Source organism: Daucus carota, chromosome 6, assembly GCF_001625215.2.
Source record: "Daucus carota subsp. sativus chromosome 6, DH1 v3.0, whole genome shotgun sequence".
NCBI lineage: Eukaryota > Viridiplantae > Streptophyta > Magnoliopsida > Apiales > Apiaceae > Daucus > Daucus carota.
Window position 1 is genome coordinate 26,922,971 of NC_030386.2, and position 19,332 is coordinate 26,942,302.

Consider the following 19,332-nt stretch of genomic DNA (forward strand, 5'->3'; position numbering starts at 1 on the left):
AAGTTTAATCGAGTATAGTCAAACCAGCTCGTTTTTGTAATCGAGTCTAAACCTCAATGTCTAAATCCAACTCGTTTAATTTTACAGGTCGAGTCGAGTCTACTCGTTTAGCTAAACGAGCCAGTTTAACGAGTCCAGCGAGCCAGCTCATATAATTTCAAACTTGATCGAGTCTAAATCTTAACCGGAACTCGGCTCGTTTAATTTCACGAGTCGAGTCGAACCGGCTGGTTTAGTTAAACAAGCTCGAATCTTTGCCCGAATTCGACTCATTTAACGAGTCGAGCCGAGCCGATCCGATCCTAGTTGGACGAGTTCGAACCAAGCTAGCTCACTAGCCGCCCGTCTCGAATTACGGCTATATATTCAGTTAATCTCTTATGATTTGTATTATATATAAATATATAAATATAGGGTTTTACTCCAATAGAAACTACTAGAATAGAAACTAAATAGAAACCAATGCGATTAAGTAGAATGGCGCGGGTATTGGGATAGGGGATGGATCCCGAGATGGGCTTAGATGGAGTCTAAGTGGGGCCTAATAGGGCCCGGGGCCTAGTGAGGCCAAGGTTTGGCTCTTTAAGACTGTCTGGAGCCTATCCAGGACCTGTGAGGAGCCTAGACGAGGCGCTAGCGGGCCCGGGGTGGATTGAGTAGGGGTGAGGGTGGATCCTAGGTGGGTGATAACATATAGGAGGTGAGTGATGACATATAGGGGGTGAGTGAGGTCATTTAGGTATAGTTTCCCTTGGTTTTCATTTTAGTTTTTATATTAGTGATTTCTATTTGAGCAATTGCATATGTATATATCATTTTGTGAATAAAAATATAAGATTAATATTTTTATACAGAAAAAGAATATTTAAAAATAATAATTTTAAGTATTCAGTCAAAACTTTTAGAATTGTGTGCAATAAAGTCAAATGTCAATTATTTGAAAAGAGAGGTAGTAATTTATTAAATTTTAGTTGAATATTGGAAAAATTGATACGGACCGATATGAACAAATAGTACCCAATCAGAGGAAGACACGTATATACGACTGCTGCAAATCACTTTCAGCAGTTATGACGACGCCTCCTTATCCAAGGGTATAGAAGCCCCAAGCCCGTCACAGCAGCACGCAACCGCCTGGTCACACTATATAAAACCCCCCTCCCCCCACTATAAAAGCTGCTGCAAATTTGTCTCACACACCACATATACACATATCATATTACTAGTAATAATATTCTGTGTGCACTTGTTTGGAGAATTTCGGAGATGAAAATCTTCGTTAAAACCTTGAAGGGCACTAACTTCGAGATCCAAGTCAAACCTGATGACACCGTATGCCAATCTCTCTCTCAGTCTCTTTTATATGCGATAATCTCTCTCTCTCTCTCTTGATGTTTATATATGAATCATGGTATTTATGTAGTGATAGGCTAATAGCTGCTTCTTGATTGTGTTGAATTGAATTTGCAGTGCATGACTCCTAGGGTTTTACGTTCTAGTTCAATTTGTCTGTAGGGCGATTAGAGTATACATACATAACTTGTTATAAATCTACATAACTGTTTTTGTTGCTTCGTTGCCAATTCACTGTTGCATCTGATTTGTTGTTAGAGTTTGTAATTGTTTGGATGCTTGTACGAATTTCACTTTGATCTTGTCGAAACTTGTTTCATTCTCCACTTGTGTGTGTTTGTTATGTATGTATATGTATTGTTGTGAAGGAATTGGATCACAGGCACAGGATATGTTAAGTAATGAGATGGTAGTGAGTAGAGTCGATTTGGATTTTGTTAGTGTTCTTGCTATTTCAAGAATTTAATTGTTTTGGAATGATCGTGTATCTGCAAATGCGTTGCCAGAATTGGCCTGTTTAATTTGTTTATTAATTGGTTTTATTCAGATTTCTGATGTGAAGAGTATTATAGAGGCGAAACAGGGTAAGGATGTTTACCCTGCTGCACAACAGATGCTTATCCACAAGGGGAAAGTACTTAACAATGCAAGCACAATCGAGGAGAATCAAGTTACTGAAAATAGTTCCGTCGTTATTATGCTCTCAAAGGTTCATCATATTCTTGTAGTGTGTGCAAAACAATATTCTCCCTAAATTTTATCATTAGCTAAAGAACTCGGAGAACGAAATTCTGAGTCGAAACCATAGTAGTCATATTTTAACAATCAATGATATATAGGCCTTGGGGGAGTTTGAGTATCTGATAAACATTTATTATTATTATTATTATTATTATTATTATTATTATTATTATTATTATTATTATTATTATTATTATTATTATTATTATTATTATTATTATTATTATTTTACTTTTTTGCTTTATGGGAAAGAGTTTGACGATGTGATGCTGCAGTTATGTATATTAGTATGTGTTACTAACCAATGTTGTATTCAGTGACGACTTGCTCTGTATGGTTTTACGTCATTATTTGGTTATAATTCGTTTTGGCGGACCCTATGATCTGACATTTTGGCGGGCCCTATGTCTAGACATTTTGATAAAGTAATTAAGAGGCGTTAGACTTTATTAGTGATGCTTTGCTTTCGTGAAACCATTGTAGGCAAAGATTTCATCAAGTGGCGCATCAACTACATCAGCCGCACCTTCAAGCACGGTGAGTGCAGAACCACTTCTCTTGTATCTGTAACTAAAATCCTAATGTGTAGAAGATGTTTTGCTGAATGGCTATGTTAATGGCTTATAAAAATGAAACCAGAACTTAAAAATCTGAAAAGCTGCTCTGTGATTAAAGTCTCGGTTCTTCAGTTTAGAGCAGTTTCTGTTGTGTGATATGCCATCACTTTGAGTTCATGTCCAGTGACAACTTATTGGCTATAATATTGTTTGTGGTAGTGCCCATTATCTCAAAGGCCATGGCACACAATCTAATATGTGGTAGTAGATAGGTAATAGGTTAGCACATGTTGGATTGATGGTACTACTAGGGATGATATTCTTGCAAGTGCTTACATTCTAAAAATCAATTAAACTTAATTTGGATGTAGTACTACTTAGTTAAAGATATATTTGTTATCTACATGTTAACCTATCCTATATCTTACTATATAGAAGAAGTGTTTGTAAAGTCCTTCCGCTAGGTGTTTGATAGAAGTTCAGCCTAGTAGTTGCATACGAGAGACAGTAAATTTATTAAGTTAACAGTTCATTAATATATGACAATTCTGGCTGAATATATCTTGTGAGTATTAAGACTGGAATGACACTTTTTTCCTCAGTCTTCTGTTTCTGTTACAATGCTGTGTTTTCTTAAGAGCTGAAGGATCTTTTTATTTAACAGGTTCAACCAGCAAATCCCTCACCTGCTGCAGTGTCTGTAACATCATCTCAAACGCCTGCACCAACTACGCTGTGAGTTATATTTTATGGCTTGCTTTATTATTGTATGATTGCTTTTTTACATATGTGCTGATGGTTATTGCTTGTTTGCCAGCGGACAATCTGCATCTGCAACTCCTCTCATTCCTGCCCCAAGTTCTATTCCTGCTTCGTAAGTACAAACTTGCACTGGGTGATCTATTTTAATTAGTCCCTCATGTTTCCTAGTGGCCTTAATATTTCGATTTGCTGTAAGATGTTACAATTTTTATATATGCTCCATAATGTACCAGTTTGCATTTGTATACGTGTGGGTGCACATTGTGGTTTGTAACACAGGTGCTTATTTCACATGGTGGTGATTGGTCGTGTTATAAACTTGTAAATCTTATTTTCTTTACTGTTGCCTTTTTTATTTGCTAAAGCAGATCAGATTCAGATGTATATGGCCATGCAGCATCAAACCTTGTAGCTGGAGGTAACTTAGAATCTACTATTCAACATATTCTTGATATGGGTGGAGGGATCTGGGTTCGTGATACAGTTCTTCGTGCCCTGCGTGCCGCCTTTAACAATCCAGAGAGAGCTATTGAATACCTGTATTCAGTGAGTTTCTCCTTGTTCTTGATTTTCCTTAATCTCATTTATATTTGAAAATAGCTTACTCCCAGCTCTATTTTACTTCAAACCTATTTAAATGATATATAATATCAGTTGTAATTTGATTCTATCTAACTTGACCCCAAGTTTAGACATTGCCCACTATAAAAGCTAATGATAGGATAAAAGGGGCTCACCATGGATGTCTATCTTGTACATAGACTGACTACGAGAGACGTCACTAAATGAAAAAAGAAACAAAAACGATCTAGCCGTAAACGAAGAGACAGCAAAGAACAGAGTTCAGCTAGCACTAAATTATTGATCAGTCCGAGCAAGTTGAGCTCATCTTGATAAATCTGAAAACCTCCTTTTAATACAGTCAGATGCTTCTCCTAAATATGGTCGCCTGCTGATTTTCAGAACCATATTAAAATGTCTGATTGTCTATACCGGCGTCCAGCAAGTTTTCAATTTTTTTTGGTCAGGAGTTTGCTGTACTTTCTCGTGGAATTTTTATTTGCTGAATTGAAGACCTCCCTGAATTGAAGTCCTGGGTCCAGTATTGGTTCTGCATTTTCTTCTTTGTTTACAGCATACCTAACAACTATCTTCCATTTTCTTTGACAAACTATTGTTGTCGATATATGTTTTGCCTGTTTTTGGCGCCACTCATTTTTACTGATTATATAATACAATTAACAATTTAAGGGCATTCCTGAGCTAGCTGTAGCTCCTGTTGTTGCTCAAGCACCTGCTGGCGGTCAAACTATAAACCCTCCGTCACAGGCACCACAAGCCCCAGGTCCTCAAGTTGGCCCTAATGCAAATCCTCTGAATCTGTTCCCACAGGTATTGATATCCAGACAATTTTATTCTTCTCATAATCATTCTTTTATATGAGTCGATATTTATTGTCATTTCTTCGGGAGTTCAGGGACTTCCAAATATGGGTTCAAATGCAAATGCAGGAAACTTGGAATTTTTACGTAACAGCCCACAGGTACATGATTTTCTATATAGTACTAGAGAATGTTTGTCTAGTAAAAGTTTTTGAGATCTGACTTTTTGTGTGTTTTCATCCATCTATTTTAGTTCCAGGCCTTACGAACAATGGTTCAGACTAATCCCCAGATCTTGCAGGTAAATGTATATATAATAAAGTCATAACTATTTGTGACCATTTTTCGTCTTTTACACTTATGTCGAGCACTTTAAGCAATCATGAATCAAAATCCATTTGCAGCCTATGCTTCAGGAGTTGGGGAAGCAAAACCCAAACCTGATGCGACTCATTCAGAACCGCCAGGCTGACTTTCTAGACTTGATAAATGAACCTGTTGAAGGGGGGGAAGGGTATGAATTTTTCTTTGATGTTGCTGTTAAGCTCAGTAGAACTGGAATTTGCAGTAGTGTTGTCTATTCATTTTCTATCTCTTTTCGCCTTTTTTTTTTGCCTCCTTGTGCTATAATTTTATTATTTTTTGTTTATCAGGAACATTCTGGGGCAGCTGGGTGGAGCAGCACCACAAGCTCTCTCTGTTACACCTGAAGAGCGAGATGCCATTGAACGTGTAAGTTTTAAAAATATTTAAATTAATCTAGGATATTTCACTGGTGAAACTTTCATGCAAATTTCTTTAGAAATAATACACAACTCACCAATGACATTTCTATTGGGTGTCCTATTCTGTCTTTTGACATAGTTCATTATTTGTAATGTACGAATGTCTCTCGTCGCTGGGAATGAACATATAAAGTCCCTCCATATATTATTATAATCTGTGTATTATTTATAAGCAACATAGGTAATATACTAATGTCCTTCTAAATCCTTTAAACTGATCCCGAAACCCCCACCCCTAAATGAAACTCAAACAAGCTGTATCAAGAACATATGTTATTCAAGTGTCTGGTAAGTGGTAACTAGCAATGCTGCATTCGATTGTAGTTCCCATTGTTGCATTTACACTGTAATGTTTGGTTGCATTTGGAGGCTGCCCTGTAGAAATTGGTTTATCATTGATCATGACACTGTCCTCCTTAGTAAGTTTAAAATTTATATGTGCAATTAATAAAATGACCATAATTGAATAAGCCATAAGGTTAAATCCAATATTACCAGAGTAAGTAGTTTTTTTTAGTCAGGACCCGAATAAGTTTTTAATACATTCACTTTTGTGGTTTCTGCAGCTTGAAGCAATGGGTTTCAATCGAGCTGTTGTATTGCAAGTATTCATCGCATGCAACAAAAATGAGGAGTTGGCTGCCAACTATCTTCTAGATCATGGTCATGAGTTTGATGATGATGTAGCTAACTAAAGTTTTTTTTTAATCCAATATAAAAATTGTGATGCTGACTTGGTTTTATTCCCTTTAAAGTGGGTAAGGTCTTGATACAGCCAAATAGTATCTAGAGTCGCAGCTGTTTCTATTACATCTTGGAAAATTCTTATTAAGATTTTTTCATAGTAATTCTCTTTGCAGCTTTTTCATTCCTCCTCCTTGTTTATAGAACAGTTCTATTAGAACTATTGTTTGATCACATGTCAAATGCTAGTACTGGCAGCATGCTAGGTTCCTTTAGTGAATGTGGCTACATTTGTTTACCATTTCTTTTTACTGATTTTTTAGTGATTCTCGGAGTTCAGATAGGTGTTGCCTATTGATGGCAACAGGGGAGCTGTTGCCCTTGGTCTTGAAAACTGATCTTTAAGCATGCTTTCGGTTTCCCTTTTCTTAAATTGTTCTTTCTACAAACTGTAGCCAACTATATATTAACAATAATTTCGTTTTTGATATCTATAAAATGATTTTCAATGTTGTTATTATTTTGAACTTTCTAATAATATCTATTCATTTGATAAAAAAACTCTTACAAATGAAAATAATCATCTGATAAAATATTATTGTCATAAATTAGGGATAAATAACAAGAATTAGACTTAAGAAGGCGTTAACTGGATAATTAAATGAATAACATATAAAAATGATAATACTTTAATTTATCCATATTAGTTTGAGAAATATATTTGATGGTGTTTAAAGTCGAATCACATAAGATTATATATAGAACGAATATAGAACGAACCCCGCGATGATTCCTATATAGATCTTCTCAAACTCTGGTATGAATGTACAGACAACACTGATTGAACTGATTTGGGAAATTTTCAATCGTAAAATGAATAAGTTGGAAAACAAACACGGCCTTCATCTTGAAACTCGTAATTGCAAGCCCAGTGTCTTATAGTAAAAGCCCATAATCTTTATCCTGCCAGTCCTTATCTTTTATCCTGTAAGCCCACGTCACATGATAAGACTAATCACACGTACAAACAAATATCCTCTGCATGCAGCATTGAATGCCGCGCCCGCCCTTGAAGCTCCATTTTCTCAAGTATGTGCCACGTATTGCCCTCACAGACACGTGGCACATGCAGCACACACCACGTTACTATGTCATCTATTATATAACCAGACTTCACAAACCATTTAGCTCAAGCCCTTGATTGTAGTGAAAAGCGTTTGTGCATGAACAATGAGTGTAGGCTTTCTAGCTATGTGGAGAAAGAACTTGAATATGGCTTCGATATTTAAGTTATGCGCAGTCTTGGTATGCGTTACTGCATGTGTAATAAATGTGACAGCAGCGACATCTAGTTTGGATGATGAACATAGGAAGCTGGAACTCTTGGCCAAGAAAAATGAGTGGAGATCAGTTGTTTCCACAGAAAATGGGAAGATCTCGGATGTGGAAATCGGAGATGGATTTAACAGAACCTACTATCTTCAGCACATTGAAATGGACCCCAACTCTCTGTTTCTGCCTGTTATTTTACATACAGACATGACATTTTATGTTCATTCAGGTAAGTTCTCTTAATTTCATCTACTTTGAAGTGTTGCATTTTGTTTTACTAGCCCTCATTTCATCTACTTTGAAGTGTTGCATTTTAATTTACTTAACCCTCTTCTTTACTTTTGACCTTAAGTTGTGTTCCATCAAGACGTTTTAAGTGTCCCGGCATTTTAAGTTATCAGTTCTCCTAAAAATTGCTAACCGTTAATATCTGGCAAGAATAGAGTGGGATAGGCGTTGCAACAGAATTTGATCATCCAAAGGCAATATAGACAACACAACAATGTATTTGGTATATATATCCATGAAATTGGGTAATCGGTTGACCTACATATTTAGAATTTATAAGGGATTTATCAGAGTTTTTGTTTGGATAAATCAAGGATTTTTACTCAGTTGATAAATCGATGAAACTCCTGTCAATGATTAATTGGTGATTTTTTAATAAATCGGGAATTTTTAGAACACCGGATATACCTCAGTTTGATTTACGCAGGCTTAATATTGTCATACAGGTAGGGGAAGAGTGAGTTGGTTTGATGTAGATGGAGAAACGAATGGAGACAAGCATAAAGACAAGGATAAGAGCCAAGGGATGAGGATTCAAAGAGGAGATGTTTACAGGTTCAAGCCTGGAACTATTTTCTACATTAGGAGCAGCTTAGATGATGAAAGACGGAAGCTTCGAATATATGCCATTTTTGCCAATTCAGAGGGAGACTTGGGAGTACGTTCAGTCCGTTTAGCCTCCCAATTTCTTGAACTACTAATTTGTTATATAATACATAATGCAATGGAAATTAATTCGATATGATATAAAGGAAATTTAGGGTCTGCAACAATTTTATATGCATTAATCAAACAAGATATTTGTGCAGGTGCCTGTGGTTTGGCCATACTCTGGTGTTCGTGATCTTGTTCTCGGCTTCGATAAGAAAGTCCTCCAAGCAGCTTTCCAGGTTAGAACACAAGCCCTTGAAATTTCAGTACCTGCGTTTGGATAATGCGGTGTCAATTTAAAGTGGAGTATAAGATGCTCTTGATTCTGTAAATGCTGTTTTTTCTCTTGTTTGCTCTAAACATTTAAGAGAAATTGTGTGTAACCTGGATTGTATGTTTGAATTTGAAGATGCCTGAGGAAGCAGTTGAAGAAATAACGAGTGCTAAGAAGCCACCTCAAATAGTGCATGCAGCACAAAACTCGAGTAGCAGGACATTCTGGGAAGTCGAAGCTCAGTTTATAGAAGTTTTTCTCGGAAGGAATATGTACAGCCTGTTTGAAGTGAATAAAAAGAAGAAATCGACTGGGGTTTACAATTTTTTTGATGGAGATCGAGATGTTGAGAACTGTAATGGATGGAGTAAAGCAGTATCAAGTGAAGAGTTGCCATCTCTCCGAGGATCGAACATTGGTTTGTTCATGGTTAATTTGAGCAAGGTCATTTCATGAAACTTTTTACTATATATCTGAGACTAATAGCATTTCAGGTGATATCTACAAGATCTGACACTGCTTTTGTGATTTGTGTTTTAAGGGGGCAATGATGGGGCCACATTGGAATCCGTCTGCAACAGAGATAGCGATCGTATTAGAAGGACAAGGAATGGTTAATATTGTTTGCCTGGGAACTGGAAGAAAAGAATGCAATAACACAAGGTTCATGGTTGAAGAGGGGTATGCATTTGTTGTGCCAAGACATCATCCTATGGCTCAAATGGCCTTCAACAATGGCTCATTTGTTTTTGTGGGGTTCACGACGAGGGATAAGACCAATCATCCTCAATTTATCGCAGGAAAAAGATCAGTTCTACAAACTCTTCAGAAGCAAGTGTTGGAAGTAGCATTCAATGCTAGCAATTCAACAGTTAGTCGGCTTCTGGACCCACAAAATGATTCGATAATATTAGAATGTGTATCTTGTGCAGAGGAAGAAGAGAAGATAATGGAGGAAGAAATTGAGAAAGCGAGAGAGGAAGAAAGGAAGAGACAGGAAGAAGAGAGGAAGAAAGAGGAAGAGGAAGAGAGAAAAAGGGAAGAGGAGGCCGCTAAGAAAAGAGAGGAAGAGAGAAGGAAGCGAGAAGAGGAGGAGGAGAAGAGAAAGGAGGAAGAGGAAGCGAGGAGAAGAGAGGAAGAGAAGAAGAAAAAGGAGGAAGAGGAGGCCGCTAAGAAAAGAGAGGAAGAGAAAAGGAAGCGAGAAGAGGAGGAGAAGAGAAAGGAGGAAGAGGAAGAGGAAAGGAGACGAGAGGAAGAGAAGAAGAAAAAGGAGGAAGAGGATGCGAGGAAAAGAGAGGAAGAGAAAAGGAGACAAGAGGAGGAAGAGAGGGAGAGGAGAAGACAAGAAGAGGCTGCAAGGAAAGCAGAGGAAGCTAGGAGAAGAGAAGAGGAAGAAATGAAGAGAAAGAAAGAAGAGGAAGCAAGAAAAAGGGAGGAAGAAGAAGAAGCAGCAGCGAGGAAGAGGGAGGAAGAAAGGGAGAGGAAAAGAGAAGAGGAGCAAGCCAGGAGAGAGGAGGAGGCTAAGAAGAGAGAGGAAGAAGAAGCTCGGAGGAAAGAGAAGGAACGAGCACAAGAAGAGGAAGCTAGAAAGAGAGAGAAAGAGAAGGCTCAAGAGGAAGAACAAAGGAGGCAGGAGGAAGAACAAATACAACAGGAGGAAACAAGGAGACAACAAGAAGCTGCTAAAGAAGCAGAAGCAGCAAGAAAGGCAAAGGAGGATGAACAAGCGAAACAGAGAAAGGAGCAGGAGGAAGCTGAAAAAAGAGAACCAGAGAAGGCCCGAGAGGAAGAAAGCAGGAGGCAAGATGAAGAACAAGCACAGCAAGAGGAACTAAAGAGGCAACAAGCTGCAAGGAGGGCTAGAGAGGCAGAAGCAAAACACAGAGAGGAGGAAGCTGGGAGTGCAGGAAAAAAGAAGTCGGAAGAAGAACAGAAACAAGAGGAGATCGAATACCGACCTGGAGGCCCGGGAGGAGAAGGAAGAGTTCTGTGAAAAATGTGAACAGGTGAAATGAAGGAGTCTGGTTGATTACTTGGTACTTGAAGGAATAAGTTTCTTCGTGTTTGTGACGTTGATTTATGCAACTGTGGCATTGTTTTCTTAAAATAACGAACCAGCTGGAGAAGAAAAGTTGGCATGTAAATTAGGTTTCTTCTGAGAAGTCTGGTTGTAACTTATGTATGATCGTAGCTTATGTATGATGTTAATGTGTATGGAATGTGCTTTTTTGTTCAGAACCTATAATTTCAGACCTGTGGAGCACAAGTCTGTTTTTACCAAGACTCAATCTAACAGTAAGGTGGCAAAAATGCAAAATATAGAAACCTGATCGTCTAGACCAAAAACAAGAAAACATGCTCCAGACCTGGTATATTATATTTTCTTTTTCTGAATTTTATTATATCACCGAGCTGAAATAATTAGAATCTAAATTGAAATCGTCTGCTCGTAATAATGATTCAAAAATCTGATTCTGGATAGCATATGATGCTGCTCTTTAAAACTGTAAACATATTTTATATCAGGTCTTAAGATGTTAAGAACCCAGTAACCCGCTAAAGATGAGAAAAGCAGCCCATTACAAATGAGGAAAGCATGAAATTTATTACCTGCCAACTAGTGGTTATAGCCTCTATGAAATGGACAAGCAAAGAAACGCTCAATATAAGATAATACAACTGCAGTCAGCGGAGGAAAAAACTAGTTGGTGGAGCTGCTTATATAAGAAACTACGACTGTAATGTCATCAAGCTTTCCACCGTAGTATCTGAATCCTGCTTCCTTGGCTGCTGTAGAGAATGGGGTTTGCTTATGTCTGTCTAGAGCCCTTTGTTGTGCGAAAGCAGCTAATTTCTGAGATAAAGCATCAGGATCTAGACCTCCTCTCATTCCTTCAGCAACAATAGATACTACCTCGTTGCTGAATAGATTGTCAAATAATCCATCTGTCCCAGCAACAATCACATCTCCAGGTACAACAGGAATCATAAACACCTGAAATAATTATACCTAGATACATGAAACTGTTGACATAATCCTTCATCAAAAAAATAATGGCACTCCTATTTCGCCTAAAGATTATCGATTCAAATTCATTGTGCTTCTTCCTGAGGTCATTCCTTACAGAAGTGTTTTTAAATCTCTTGCGTTATTGAAGATGCTAGAATAAACATACTTTACAAGGAGGAAAGATTATGTTATAATAATATGAAATCTGAAAGGTTTCACACAAACTCTGGTATGTCATAGGTAGGTCAGGTAGATGATTTTGCATAGCCCAGAGCCCAACGACACAGAGCTTATTTGCCTCGAATCATCTCGTGAGAGCTGATTCATTTCAAACTGTACCTCATGGTGAGAGATGCAAGGCGCATAATATGCCGCCTCAGTGAAGGTTATTTTAAAGAAAAGGAAAAATGAGTTTACATATTGAAGCCCCTAAATAAGTCAACCAAAAAGAATATAAGAAAGATGAAAACGCGTAATGATTCCAACATATCATGCTTATCTTTGTATCTCTTCATGTGCAAAAAAGTATGCTTTGCATTCTTATGCAACCGACATTCTATATAGACACAGTTTAGATAACCCATTTATGTATTATAAATACCCATAACAGTGTTACTAGTTAATTGTACAACACCAGTGAATTTTTCTGACAAAATAATTTATTTTGTAAAATGGAACTATAGACATTAGGGCCGTTAAGCTGAATTCAAAAGAAGTTATTTATTGCTTAAAGTAAAAAAGTGGATTATAAGTGATAAGTAGGTTAGGATTTAGTGGATTATGTGACTTAAGTTATTTAAGTGTTTGTATAATTTTACATAGAATATTTGGTAATTTTAAAAAAGTAGAGTGTTACTTGAAAAGAAGATATAAAAGAGGTAGAAGTTGCACACAATAAAAAGCTAGCTTTCTCAACTTTCTACTTCTCTCTCCGAAAATTTTTAGAAGTGCTTCTACTTCTTCACACAAACGGGTCAATTAAAGAAGAAGCCTGCTTTTGATTAAAAGAAGCCCGGCTTCTCATTTCCCAAACATGCATATTATCAAATCGAAACAATAACCTGATATAAAATATAAACACTAACAAAAATTTAAATAGAAGTGTATATACTAGTACAAGTAAATTTATTATAAAAGTAAGAGCAGACTCTACCATATTAATTTAGATATTTAATGACTTGTCACAATATCTTGCACCTTGGTGCACTGTTCGCTTTTAATAACACTGGACTTGCAGATACATAAATTCAGACGAAAGCAGTGACTGATCAATAGTTTGGTTTTCCTCATCTATGAAGTCATAACTCTAGGCAGCAAGTGTCCGTTCAAAACTAGCTGAGAAATACAGATGTACCAAATGATAAAAGCGAAATTGTTTACTGACCTGCCCGGAACTTGGTTGATCACTTCTGCTACTACACTCCAGCTGATACGTGAAGTTAAAACCATGCTGCTGCACAGGGGACTCAAAGACAGTGCAACCATCTCTAACTACAATGAATCCACTGTCACCAAGATTAATAGCATGTATACCCTGCTTAAACAAAAAACAATATTAAATAAACTTGGTATAATAATTTATAGAATTAACAATTTACAAGTACCACATATTTTTAGACTACAGATGTACTGAACCAAAAGTTATCTCAGGTTTAAACATCGTTCCTTCTTGATATGTCGTGGTCCTGTATTCGATAACATTTTGACCCTGAAACAGCTTAAACTTTGATATGATTCCTCATAACATCTACTTAAATATGGATATAGAGGTGTAGATTGATTACATCCTCATAGGATGGCAAATAGTCGTCTAACTCCGACATCTGGGAGTGCATCAAATACCACCTCAAGATATTTATAAATATGAGAACATCAGAAATGAATCTAGATACTGAGGTTTTATAGTAAGAAAACCTCCTCTTTTTAAGATGCTCCAAAATCAAATTATACAACAGAAATTGTTTAAGCTCACGGTCAAACAATGGACAGAAAAATCCTATATAAATTAGAGTGACCCAGATAAAGAGGAATTTGGATAGTCCCATAAAAACCAAAAAAGACATACCCAGTGTATCCTGCTCACAAAGCGGGTCTAGGGTGGATAAGATGTATGTCGAGACCTTACTTCTACTATAGAAGGAATTTGGTTATTTCCATAATTTATACAAGAAACAAGGAGCTTCAACTAAGAGCCTTCCCAACAAAAGCATGATACTCCGAGGTTCTCTAAGATGTGGCATACATTAACAGATACACTAGGTTGCATATCTTTATATACGAAAAAAGTACTACTTTCAATATAAACATTTATGAATTGTCTTTATTAGACCAAAAACCAGGGTCCAAAGTCTTTCTGCTTTAAGGTTTTGCAGGCACAAGTACAACGAGAATGGTAGATTAGACTTAAGGTACACAAAGCCACATATTAGTCTTAATAAAGTAGTTAAGTTTTAAATATAGTATAGTTTCTTGAATTGAAATAAATTGCAAGCTGAGCTTAAGCAATGCAGAATAACCTCTTCTTTAAGACATATGATGCAGGCTGTTGAGGATCCCATAGCTTTTGTAGCAGAATGGGCTCTAGTTAACACCCTCGCAGGATCAATCCCATCCTTAGGCTCGTTCAGGATTGCTCCCACTGAATTAGACATGAGTTCACGGGCATATAGTCCAGCATTAACTCCAACATCCGCCCAGCCACCAACACCATCAGCAACACCAATCACTTGCTCATTTACACAAATGAAGTGAGCATCCTCCCCACCCGTCTCTTCCTTATCAGGATGTGGCAGGTAACATGATCCAGAAAGCAGTTTCAAGGTTCTCTGCGCTGGATCTTGTCTGCATCTAGAACACGTTTAACAAGATTATATGTCATTATGACAACAGAAATTATATAATAACACATTTAATAAAAATTCAAATTTCAGCTTAAAAGTAACACCAAAATGAGGAAACATACTCATCAGCTGATGCCGTGGTAGTTGCAAGCTGTTCACTACATGATAATCCATTCACTGTCATATCTGGAACTAATCCATCTGAGTAACATGACGAAGAGGAGGCATGAGCATTCTTCAAAGAAGGATCAAAATCTGAATTTGAGCTAAAAGACCTCCGCGTAACATCAAATATAAAATACCCATGAACCAACCGACGATGGTTATATGGTTCTCTACTTCTACTTAGACTCATGCTTAATTTCTGATAACTCCTACAACCAACTCTTTCATTACAATAAACCCCAAAAGGTTTTACAAAACTACTGACATTCCCACAACTCGAAATTAACTTCTCCACAATATGATCTCTTGTGGCAGTTGCGGAACCAGAAGCAGCCGCCATCATACTCCTGCAATGTGAGTACTTTTGAACTATATCAACAGTATTTTCACCCCCACGAGAAAGTCGAGCCTGGCAACAAAATTCGGAATGCGTAGACAGAAATCTTGGCTGTCTAAGCAAAGATTTCACTGTATTCCCAAAACCAAAACTAAATAAAGCAGAATTTAAACCACAAACAGCACCAGAAAGCATTTTAATGCTTTACACACAACATCTGCGATTCTTTCCCCAACCAACAACTACCAAGAATATATATATTTCTTGTTATTTTAACAAACATATGGTCTTCAATATTGAAGTAATGATTCACCTGCTATGCAAATAACATTGAAGATGCATTACAATAATGTTCATACTTAAAAACATCTCAAATGATAGAAAAAATCAATATTACGCGATGAATGTGAATAAAGACACAATCTTTAGGTATGAAAAAAGATATAGGTTGAAAAGGATACCTGTTGTTCCTCTAAAACCTCATCTGCGCCTCTTTTTTGAAATGGCAGACCCAAGAAGCAATAGGGGCTGTTTGGCCAAGGTATCTTTTGGAACCTGTTTTTCTTGAGATACAAATTTTTTGGGTTTCTTTTCAAAAATTATTACTGCTATTTCAGCAAAATAATAATAATAATTTACTGCTCTTTTTGTCCAAGCTCTCCTATTGTTTTATTATTATTATTTTCTGATGATGTTTTATTATTTTTAATGACAAAGGAGATATACAAGTGAGCAGAATATGCTGATATATGATACTCTTTTATGTATTATCATTTTTTTAAGTGAGATTATATCATCGTTTTGACTTCTATCATTTTTTTAGCGGGATAAACTTATTTTTGCAGTGAGATTATTTTTGTATAATAATTGAAATGCAAGATATTTTTGACTAATTTACGAAATAGCCTTTTCAATTAATTAAGAGCCCTAGTCTATTTTTTGAAAAAAAAATCCCCAAAAAAAAACTAGTTTATATATTGGTATTTTGTGATTGGTGAGAAACCTCTTGAAGCACAAGGATAGATAAGGTTTGCTCAGCTGCTTTTCATTTCAAAAACTTCTCCCTTGGTCTCTCACCACTCTTTCCCAACAAGTCCAATATGCAGCTGCAGATGATGCACATGAGACTCCTCTGTCCGAGTCCAGACCGCCTGGTCTCGACTCTGGTTCGGACCAACTACACTTTATTCTCCGCATCCAAGCGAAAATTGTCCACATCACGCAACATAACAGCCATGGCCAAAAATGACACCAGCTCCGAAGACGAACTTGGCATCGCTGAGAAAGCTGGCATAGCAGCCGGACTCGTATCGAACCCGGTCATTGCATGGTCTCTCTTCACTCTCAAAACCACTGGCTGCGGTCTGCCACCCGGGCCAGGAGGCTCCATTGGTGCACTGGAGGGAGTGAGCTACCTGGCTGTGGTGGGAATCATAGGCTGGTCATTGTACACCAAGTCCAAGACAGGATCGGGTCTGCCGAGCGGACCGTTTGGTCTGCTAGGTGCTGTAGAAGGACTGTCTTATTTGTCGTTGTTAGGTATTATAGTTGTTTTTGGATTGCAGTTTGTTCAGCAAGGCTCCATTCCTGGACCGCTTCCTACTGAACAATGCTTTGGCTAGTTGAATTGCCTCTCTGATTACACCTTATCTTAAATTCTTGTCTCTCATATTACAGTTTCTTTTCGAGTCGGCTCGGGCTAGCTGTTGTATGTAAAATTTATGAGTTCCTGCTGCTGATTTAAATTAAGTGCAAAGTTTAATTAAAATTATTTAATCAAGTCATTGTTTAACATATTTTTTTAAAGCACTGATGCAAAATTTTATTAATTTATAATAAAAATAGAAGATAAATTTTTTTTATATATAAATGAGTTAATTCAATAATAAAAAGTCATATGCCATCTATAAAACAGTCGTGTCGAATACAAAACATAAAAACAATCACTCATTAATTCATTTTTCTTGAAGATACAATCACATGGTTTGTTGAAAATGATATTTACACATATTTCGCCACTTTCGCTTCCATCATAATCAGTTTGAGCTATCAACTGAACCGAAATATTTGGGTAATTTCAGTTAACCTAACCGAAATATTTTAATAATTTCGGTTCGGTATTTGGTTAACCGCACTTAATGCTCAGCCCAGCATTATGAAAGAGTGTAGATTAGGGGTGAGAAAAAAAACCGGAAAACCGAAACCGAGCCGAAAAACCGAAAAACCAAACCGAAAAAAATCGTAACCGACAAAAACCGAAAAAAACCGTAACCGAACCGAACCGATATAACGGTTTGGTAACGGTTACGGTTTTACCCCTAAAACCGAACCGAAAAACTGAACCGTTAATATAATATATAATAAAAAATATATAACATTTTTTATATATTATTATATATAACATATTACATATGTGTGTGCTACAATATATTAATTATATATTTTAGTAAGAGAAATTGATATAATAAGTATATAAATATTTTTCTAAAATTAATAAAAGCATTAAATTTGTATAGTAATTTGAACCAAAAAATCAAACCGTTTATATAATATATAATAAAAATATAACATTTATTATATATTATGATATATAACATATTATATATATATATATATATGTGTGCAACAATATATTAATTATATATTTTAGTAAGAGAAATTGATATAATAAGTATATAAATATTTTTATAAAATTAATAAAAGTATTAAATTTGTATAGTAGTTTCTAATCAAATAAAAACCGGAAAAAAACCGAAACCGACCAACGGTTAACCGAACCCAAAAAAACCGTTGGAAACGGTTCGGTTACGGTTTCTACCTAAAAACCGAACCGAACCGAAATACACGGTTCGGTAACGGTTTTAGGTAGAAACCGACCCGTGCACACCCCTAGTGTAGATTGACGCTCATTTAAAATTGAAGGTTTCAAATCTCCCTATCAACTGATTTCGTATTTATACATATGTGGTGAGAATTTTAAAGACCAATCAAAGAGAAAGGAAAAGATACTCGAATGTGTAAGCAACAGATACGCATATACGCATATGCTGTATGTGTGTTCATCTGGTACTCAAATGCATAAATTACAGATACATATATATATCACATGCTCATAATTGATGTCGTTATTAAAGACATCATTTCCGCATGTTTTTTTAATATGAAAATTGTTATTAAGAACTTTCACCCCAAAATTGGAGGATCGACCAAACAAAATATTAATAGATAAATATATGACAAGTTTAGATTATTTTTTTCAAAAATTACAATTATTTTTTTATAATATTAATTGAGAATTACTATATGTTAAAATTATAATTTATATAATAAATAAAATTTAGTAGATATAATTTCATTTCACTAATAATGATGACAAGTGATGATTGATGAGAATGATGATTATAACGATAATAATTATTATTATTATATTTATTTTATAAGAGTGTATAGCGAATGTCAGTTAAAAGAGCGATCCCTCCCATTTATTTATAAAGGGGTATTTATAAAGGGGTTGGGCACGACGATTAATTTTTGATTAATTTTGAAACCATTTATTTATAAACGAGTTTGACATGAAGATTAATTCTTTGATTAGTTTCAATATATAAAGAATTGGAATGGGTATTCGAAGAAAAAAGTAAAGAAATGGTTGAGACAAAGGGGGTTAAGTAACAAAATACTATATTCACTTTTTTAAAGGTAGATGCCCAACCACACTATTCTCATACTTTTTTTTAAAATGAATATTTCGAGATACATATTTTTGAAACGAGTATTATATTAAAAATTATTTATAAAGGGGTATTTATAAAGGGTTTGGGCACGAAGATTAATTCTTGATAAATTTGGAAACCATTTATTTATAAACGAGTTTGACATGAAGATTAATTTTTTGACAATTTTCAATATATAAAGAATTGGAATGGACATTCGAATAAAAAGGCAAAGAGATGGTTGAGACAAAGGGGGTTAAGTAACAAAATACTATGTTCCCTTTTTTAAATGTAGATGCCCAACAATACTATTCTCATACGCATTTTTTTAAATGAATATTTCAGGATACGTATTTTTGAAACGAGTATTATATTAAAATTAAATTTTTTCTTTTAAAATAGTTGATACACATTTTCAAAATGGATAATCGTGCAACGTATCCTCGTAATGTATAACT

General features: G+C 35.9%; 4 protein-coding genes across 6 annotated transcripts; 3 read left to right on the forward strand and 1 right to left on the reverse strand.

Annotated features, from left to right (window-relative positions):
* The first annotated feature begins 1,052 nt into the window (after positions 1-1,052).
* LOC108227390 (ubiquitin receptor RAD23d-like) lies at positions 1,053-6,448 on the forward strand. 2 transcript variants are annotated; one of them, XM_017402508.2, is made up of 12 exons: positions 1,053-1,332; positions 1,901-2,062; positions 2,578-2,631; positions 3,316-3,386; positions 3,469-3,525; positions 3,782-3,959; positions 4,665-4,805; positions 4,891-4,956; positions 5,049-5,096; positions 5,200-5,309; positions 5,449-5,527; positions 6,147-6,448. In XM_017402508.2, exons 1-12 carry the CDS (start codon positions 1,267-1,269, stop codon positions 6,273-6,275), a joined length of 1,161 nt encoding a protein of 386 aa, XP_017257997.1. In that variant the 5' UTR covers positions 1,053-1,266; the 3' UTR covers positions 6,276-6,448. The 2 variants fall into 2 exon arrangements, with proteins under 2 accessions (XP_017257997.1, XP_017257996.1); XM_017402507.2 differs by having other exon boundaries at positions 1,118-1,332; positions 3,779-3,959.
* Positions 6,449-7,412: 964 nt separating this feature from the next.
* On the forward strand, positions 7,413-11,047 carry LOC108227388 (vicilin-like seed storage protein At2g18540). Its single transcript, XM_017402504.2, has 5 exons — positions 7,413-7,825; positions 8,331-8,542; positions 8,694-8,774; positions 8,945-9,253; positions 9,351-11,047. The coding sequence occupies exons 1-5, from the start codon at positions 7,495-7,497 to the stop codon at positions 10,800-10,802; spliced, it is 2,385 nt and encodes a 794-aa protein (XP_017257993.1). The 5' UTR covers positions 7,413-7,494; the 3' UTR covers positions 10,803-11,047.
* A 241-nt stretch (positions 11,048-11,288) lies between these two features.
* On the reverse strand, positions 11,289-15,761 carry LOC108227389 (probable protein phosphatase 2C 80). Of its 2 annotated transcripts, none has more exons than XM_017402506.2 (5): positions 15,623-15,761; positions 14,782-15,474; positions 14,336-14,660; positions 13,204-13,353; positions 11,289-11,804 (listed from the first exon to the last, which is right to left on the reverse strand). In XM_017402506.2, the coding sequence occupies exons 2-5, from the start codon at positions 15,354-15,356 to the stop codon at positions 11,511-11,513; spliced, it is 1,344 nt and encodes a 447-aa protein (XP_017257995.1). In that variant the 5' UTR covers positions 15,357-15,474; positions 15,623-15,761; the 3' UTR covers positions 11,289-11,510. The 2 variants fall into 2 exon arrangements, with proteins under 2 accessions (XP_017257995.1, XP_017257994.1); XM_017402505.2 differs by having other exon boundaries at positions 14,336-14,666.
* A 395-nt stretch (positions 15,762-16,156) lies between these two features.
* On the forward strand, positions 16,157-16,941 carry LOC108227391 (uncharacterized). The gene has a single exon (XM_017402509.2). It carries the CDS (start codon positions 16,262-16,264, stop codon positions 16,781-16,783), a length of 522 nt encoding a protein of 173 aa, XP_017257998.1. The 5' UTR covers positions 16,157-16,261; the 3' UTR covers positions 16,784-16,941.
* The last annotated feature ends 2,391 nt before the right edge of the window (positions 16,942-19,332 follow it).